Source organism: Bactrocera latifrons, unplaced genomic scaffold, assembly GCF_001853355.1.
Source record: "Bactrocera latifrons isolate USDA-ARS-PBARC rearing strain unplaced genomic scaffold, ASM185335v1 scaffold_220, whole genome shotgun sequence".
In the NCBI taxonomy this organism is placed as follows: Eukaryota; Metazoa; Arthropoda; class Insecta; order Diptera; family Tephritidae; genus Bactrocera; species Bactrocera latifrons.
Window position 1 is genome coordinate 121,691 of NW_017535742.1, and position 7,221 is coordinate 128,911.

At 44.0% G+C, this 7,221-nt stretch overlaps 1 protein-coding gene across 1 annotated transcript; it reads right to left on the reverse strand.

Annotated features, from left to right (window-relative positions):
- Nucleotides 1-228: 228 nt before the first annotated feature.
- LOC108968578 (coiled-coil and C2 domain-containing protein 2A) lies at nt 229-5,947 on the reverse strand. The gene is made up of 9 exons (XM_018932700.1): nt 4,222-5,947; nt 3,432-4,162; nt 3,129-3,361; nt 2,950-3,070; nt 2,712-2,886; nt 1,919-2,638; nt 1,624-1,862; nt 1,436-1,559; nt 229-435 (listed from the first exon to the last, which is right to left on the reverse strand). The coding sequence occupies exons 1-9, from the start codon at nt 5,296-5,298 to the stop codon at nt 241-243; spliced, it is 3,615 nt and encodes a 1,204-aa protein (XP_018788245.1). The 5' UTR covers nt 5,299-5,947; the 3' UTR covers nt 229-240.
- Between the last annotated feature and the right edge of the window lie 1,274 nt (nt 5,948-7,221).

Consider the following 7,221-nt stretch of genomic DNA (forward strand, 5'->3'; position numbering starts at 1 on the left):
TCAGCTAAAGGTGTTCCCTGAATAATTATTATGGCGAATGCCTAATTGGCTGCAATGAGAAATCATTTTTTTTCTAGATACTAGTCTATACAAGCGATTTTGCGAACTCATTTCTGATGAAATTTAGTAACAATTGTGTGCTTAAAATTAATAGAGTTTCTTAATATTAAAAACAAATGCTTTGCATAGATAATATTTTCACACATCATATGTTTCAATGAAGCGCCCTTAACTTAACCCTTAATTAAACCCGATAGGTATCAATGATATCAGAAATATCCACACAGAGAGCACATCATTTGGATAGATATGTATATGTGTCGCCAAGCAAAACTCAACACGCTTATCCGAATTCAAATGTATGCCAGTGGACTTGATGCGTTCAGAAATCGAAGTGAGATTTGTATAAGGAAAGTTGAGGGCATAGCCATAGATCTGAAAATATGAAAAAAGTATTAAAGAATCAGTTATACCAAAATTAAATGAACTAAAATGTAAAGTAGAATAACCTGGGGCAACTAGAGATGCCATAAAACTTTGTCGAAATAGCATAAACATTGTACAAAAATTCAATTCCCTAGAAGTCTTCGTCCTTTGGACGACGGGTAATTTGAGAAAGATTTTTCAAAAATTTTCCATCTCCTGGTTCATGTAGGAAGCAATCATAAGGATATCAGAAATCACTCCTGCAGTCACCTGCTTAGAGCGAAATCGCTTCCTAGGAACATCAAAAAGTCATTTCTCAATTACGTCCACGACGTTAGACATTACGGCGACCAGAGTTCGGACGCAACTTCCGACAAGCACTGAAAACCATTTACAAAGGCTATGCAATATTGGACTAGATCGCCAAGAGTTGCGTACGAATGTTATTCGAAAACGTCACTCACATTGATAAAAGCATGCATTGTCTATACGACAATTTGGACAGGAGAATGGCAATGACGATCCAAATGACGCTGAAGCGCAAAACTGCAAAAGTCATGGGCAAAGGGGTAGATCAAAAATACTCAAAGTTGCTACTGGCACTCGGTAGAAGGGACTAAAGGACCATGATAGGCGGCGCACGTCTACAAAATGGGGCTGACAGTTAGAGAAAGCTACAAGAAATGTCAAGGCAAGGCAACAGGAATGGAGTATCTCTTCTGCACACGTATTGCATCAGCACGGCAGCGCTTCAAACACTTGGTGTTCCACGGACACTGGAAGAGATATCATTAGTGCGGCTACATAACCTGTTGAACTTCGCCTAGATGATAACTACTCCTTCTGTATTACGTCAACTGGTATCGCTAAAGATCAAAACTGAATTATGCATAGCTTATTAGCCTGCCAAACTAACCTAACCTAACCTATAAATCTTTTTTGGACCACTAAGATGACCTAATCTAAATTGGAACTCTTCTTTCATAAGCTTGTCCTGGGTTTGAGTTACCTTATAGTTTGGAAATTCAGCCGCTACTTGATCGGTGTACTTCGCTTCAGTGTACGATCCATTGTCGGATATACATAGTTGTTCTAAGTCTTGAAGAATGCTTTGAAGGCGTGGCTGAAAGGCGCTGTTAAAAAATTATTTTAACGTCGAACATTTCAAATTTTCACCATAATTTGCATTGCACTTACCGATTCCAAATGGTCTTACGCATAGCGCGCCACGAATTGATTTTCTTCATTATCTTTCGCTCAATGTTGCGCCTCAGCTCGAATGTATTGAAGGCGAGCTGGTAAGTGTAATCTAGTTTTTGTACACCGCCCAAAGGGGCGGGATTGCGTTTCGAGAAAGCGGGCAGCCAACAGGATGTGTCCTTCAAATTGAAATTCGTCATTGTGATACGTGCTTCAGATTGAATGTTGGCATATAACTGTAACGATATTTATAGAAATTTTTTCACGACTCTTTCGATTACATAACACTCACATTATCCTGCGCCACCACCATGCATATCTTATAGAGCGGACAGAAGACATCTTTTGTACCGAAACGTTTGCCCGTCTGAGGATCGATGAGCAAGAGTTCACCTTCATCATTTCGATACAAAACAAAGGCACACTCGCCGTATGTTGTGGCATGACCGAGCACGAGCCAACAGTTAACACCAATACCGAGCAGAAAATTACATAACAACACGCCAAGATCCTTCAACGTACACCAATTGGTATCCAACACACATTGGTTATTTAGCCAAATGCCATCGAAGCGCATGCACGGATCGTAGGTCTTCAATACATTCAAGAGTGCGACGAAACGGCAAGCCAATTCGAACTTCTGTTCGTTCAACTCCAACGGCAGTGACACCGGTTCCAAAAGACGCGTTAAACACACGCGTTTACCCTCTGCTGTACAAACTAACGGTTCAATATAACGTGCGGGATGCAGCTCTTGCGCTTGCAGCGACCACTGTAGCAACTGCTGTCGCACGTCCTTCAATTCGGCACATTCCAAGCTAGCGGTATTAATGTGTGGCAATGTCACGTGCGGCTCAATGCTCATGTAGAGCCAAAGGCGCAACGTTTCTTTTATTTCCGGAAATTGTTCAATGGATATATTCACGTCAGCTTGTGAGGTTATGTGCTCCAGAGTTGGTTGTTTGTAGCCAAGCAGTACTTTGGGTGTCTTCAACTCGATTACGCCATCAAGCTGAAAGATAAAATAAAGTGACTAGTTGGAAGAGCATAGTTGCTGGGACAGTCAAGTCGGACTATGCACGCACCTTTTGTTGTGAGAGTAGTGTGTGCATGGGAAAGCGGTATTCACCCAGCCAATTAGTTTGTACGCGCTGATAGATGTCCATATTGCGCACACTGAGCTCATCGTTAAGATGATTCTCGATCACTTCGTCGAAGAGCGAGATTTTGAGATCATCGCGCATATCCGTCAAGCTGCCACTAAACGCATAAAAAAATGTTAGTATTTTATGTATATTAATAAAGTTCCGTGTGCTAAAATACCTGAACTGCAAAATGAGTTGCTCATTCCATGTCGGATTTGAACCCTCTACGGTTAGCGAGCGACAAAATTTATCTCTGTAACTTAGTACTATGAAAGGACGCACGTTGGAGTATTTATAAACTGTAAAATTGCAGCATTTGTGGTAAAACTCTGAATATTTTGTATACACAAAACTTACGCTGCGTCACGAACATGTTCGGGCTCTCATTGCTGCGTTCCTTACTCTCGTTATCCGTCGTGTTTGGTATGCGCACTGGTATACCGGTAGCACGTACGATATTCAAAACGATCTTGTAGTTTTGACTAGCATCCATATCCAGTACATGCGCATGTGACGTAGCTGACAGAGTGGGTGGCGCGCTCAATGTGCGTCTGGGGTTGAAGATCAAACTCAAAGCCTGAAAGAATGTGCTGTGGCCAGCGTTAAGAAAGTATAATTATTTCTAACTTAAATATTTTGAGCGTCACACTCGCTACACACCTCCAACTGGCTGGCACATCGCCGATCAGCAACTCTTCAGCGCTTGCCGCAGCAATGCTCAAACGCGCACACTGACTACGTATCGCTTCGTAGAGTTGCTTTAGATACTTTTTGCCTTCATGTTTATGCAAATCGATCGGATCCAGCCAATCGCCCGCTTCAATAATCGCCTCCTCCTTATCGGACCAATCGAACTCAAGCTCATTGTCCAGCGCCGCAATAAAGCGCAGTTCGCGCGTGCGCGGATCATTTTTCAAGTAACGTGAACGCAGCAGCTTAAAGCGTCGGTTATGCTTCAAATCTTCGATAGGACAAAAATGCAATAAGTCCTCTTCGAAGGTGCAGGTGTTAAGTGACTTCGCTGGCGCTTTATCCGGTTCGGCCGACGCACTTGCTACTTCGTCCTCGTCAGTGTGCTGTGCATTGTCGTCGAATTGCACTAATAGCTTTTCGGCATGGAGCTCACGCGCCATTGCTGGACATGCGGGTGAGCTTTGCAACGAGCCGGTGGGACTGGTGTTGGCGGCAGTTGGCACATACCAGCGGGCGCTCAAGTCCACTTGCTCCTCACATTGAAAACGTATGGTGAGACGTCCACTAACGTTCAAAGATTGAGGTGCTGTAAAGCATATGCGTTGGTGCTCGGTGTCGGCCGTGTGCAGCGCGTGCGGTATAGGCACTGCTATATCGACAACTTTGCGCGCTGAGTGCAGACGGAATTTTTCGTAGAGCTGTTGAGAGCAATGCGTTAAAAAATGATGAAAGCAGTTGTATACATAGCTACATTTACCGTTACTCTTATATCCTTTGGCATGCGCCGCTCCAAAAAGATGCCAAACACCTCGTTCATCGGTATGCGTAAATCGGGTTCGATGCGATAACTGCGCGTTGCGCTCACAAACTCACCATCGAAGTAAATTTTCATGAAGAAACTTTTTAGTCGCTTCAAACCGGGCAGATTGTAAAACTCGCCCTCACATACACGATGTAGTTGTACATTGATCTTCGGTTCGCCTTGCGCACCCAAACACTGGGCTAACTTGGCGCGCAACTCCGTCGACAACTGTGTGATATCCGGTTTACGTGGCTTAATTGGTAGCTCCGCTATATCGGCCTTGCGAACGCGCTCCTTCCACAAACGTTTGGCGCGGTAATAAATCTCCAACTCCTCGCGGTAAATTTCATTCAAGTCCATCTCGAAGCGTTCGGCCCAGCGTTGTGCCTCCGCGGCCGTATTTGCCGCATCCTCTACGTGTATGCGTAGTTTGAAGCGTGTACATTGGTAATCTTGTGTCTTACGTAGTTGCTTGAGACACTTCCAAGTGTCCAGTATTTCTTTGAGCAGCTGCTTAGATTTCGACTCCTCCTCATAAAGCCTATTGCGTAGCGCACGCACGCTCAGTAATTGATTCTCCAGTTGACGCGCACGTCGCTCAATTGTGCGTGCCGACTCCTGTTCGGCGCTGTTCCTTGACTCACGCAGCAACAGCTCATTGACCACACGACGCTCGGTCTGCAGTTGTGCGCGCAGCTTTTTACAAACACGTTGTTGTTGCCGCTGCACATAATTCTCATAGAGCTCCTCCAAGGCGTTAGAGAGTCGATGTTCCTCCAACAAATGCGGATGTGCCGTGAAGAGTAGCTCCTTCAAGTAGATGCGCACGAGTTTCCTTGTGGGTATCTCGTCCGGTTGACGTGTCGGTTCGCAAAATACCGGATGAAATTTATGTGCACAAAAGCTGCGGTAAAGTGTACGATCCTTTATATATGATGACCATGTTGAATTGGTAAGCTTTAGTTGTTCTACAACCGCCTTAGAGATGGGCTCATCTCTCGCACGCTGCTCTGCTTGATGCCGATTCAGCATGCGACATATATTGGCATGTAATACTTGCGGTTTTCCTCGACTATCCAGATTGCCAAGACTACTTGCAGCCAAGGCGATTTCCGACGTGAGTTTCGCTTGTGGCTTGAAAAGCAAATTTGCGTCTGGTATGAACCTTTCACACTCAATCCGTTGCACGACCACATCATCTTGGTCGACTTGTATGTAGGTGGAAGCGGTTTGCTCGCGCTGCTGTGTAGAATTAGGTGAAACAGTTCGCTCGCTGCCCTCAGACGCATTCTCGTCATCCTCGTCAGCAGTTGTAAACTCTTCCTGCTGCTTTTCATCCTCTTCAGTTCTCTCACTGCCATTGTCTAAGCTAGCTGCTTCAATACTATCGGTCTTCAGTAGCTTTTTATGTTGCGCAGAGCTGCCGGCTGTTGGGAGTTCTTCCTCGCTGGTGCGGCAAAAAAAATCCAGACTCAACGTTAACTCATCTTTCCGATGGCTCTGTGGACTGTTATCGATAGAGAGGCTTGTGTTCTCCAATAAAGCTAGTACCTCGCGCTCATTTTCCTGGTATTCGCGAGTTGGTCGTGACTTGCAACGTTTGGATTTGGTACGGTTCACTTGTTTAGAGCTCTTTCGACGATTTTCTTTCGATTTCTTCCTTACGCTTTGTGTGAGCTGACCACTCATTATTATCAATTTGATATTTTTTGTACTAAAATTTGATTTAATACACGTGAAAGTTATCAGAATGCTTCGATTTGTGTTTGTCTGGTTTTGGTAATGAGTCTATTCGGCTTAATAGGTTTCCTAGGTAACCTAATGGCACAACTAAACACAGGTAGTGACAGGGTGGAAAGTACGAACGGTTCGTGTGCACTTATCGTAGTAAATAGAGTTATAAAAGAGGCAGATGTTGTCCATGTAGCTTCTACGGATGCAGTAGCCTCCAAAAAGGCTTTGCAATTAACTCAGAATTTGGTGTAAAAGAGTTGGATTTGAAAAATAGGGTTATTGAACGAGACAGGACTGAGGATCTAAAGAATTATAAAAAAAAAATTTGCGTATTTTTAGGATTTGTATTTGAAGGTGAAATCTTGGTTAGCAGGTCTATATTATCTTATAGTAAACTGGACTTTCGCGAATTTAATGGAACTCAACGTCCATGCATGCTGATCATAAAACGGAAGACCATGAAAAGTGCTGTTAAGACGAGATCGGACCATGCGTAGAGCAGTGTTAGGTGAGTGGGATTCATTAAGCTTGCAAATAGGTGACTAAAGACATGCGGGGACTCATTGCACGTAGGACTTATGTATGTAGAATATATTTGAAATGTCGGGAGCTCGATTACGGTTAGGTAGCAGTTCAACCTGCTGCAATAGCCAAAATTATGTTACGAAAGGGTCACTCTAGATTCGCAAGACAACTCAAGTTCTTCATCTGCAATGGGTAGTTACTTAATTCCAAGTACTTCATTCACTTAGAGACAGTCGATGAAGGTGTTAATGTTGTTCAGTGCGTGTCTGAAGTGGGTTGCATCTACAGTCTGGTCTGTGTATTGGTCGACGTAGATCAAGGATGATCTTTTTATGCTGTTGTTGTTGTTTTAGCAGCAGAATTCTGTCAAATTGCCAATCTTTGCTCGGATAAAAAATCCGGTCCCTTTCCGGTTACTCGGCGTGGGAACTACTCCTAGGAGGTAGGTGACTATAAGAGTGATTTCTACGTATGGTATTGCTGCGTAAATTGCTTAAGGATACCCAAGAAGCGTGCCGTTTCGACGGTATCTGTCATCCCAAGAGGAACTGCCTGGAGGGGAGTTCATTATGCTCCTTAACTGGGAGCACACGGGACTCACTATGCAGGTGTTCAATAGGAGACATCAAGAGGCATTCTGTCGTAGTTCGGAATGAGGTATTCTGACAGGTGTGAAGCTTCCTCGTCTGCGTTTCA

What these genes read in the sequence shown, in the direction of transcription:
- LOC108968578 (XM_018932700.1), bottom strand. Translation starts at nt 5,298, where the DNA reads ATGCTGAATCGGCATCAAGCAGAGCAGCGTGCGAGAGATGAGCCCATC. An exon ending in GATGTGCCAGCCAGTTGGAG is followed by an intron (nt 3,362 to 3,431) that starts GTGTGTAGCGAG and finishes CGCTGGCCACAG; the next exon opens with CACATTCTTTCAGGCTTTGA. An exon ending in GAACATGTTCGTGACGCAGC is followed by an intron (nt 3,071 to 3,128) that starts GTAAGTTTTGTG and finishes GCAATTTTACAG; the next exon opens with TTTATAAATACTCCAACGTG.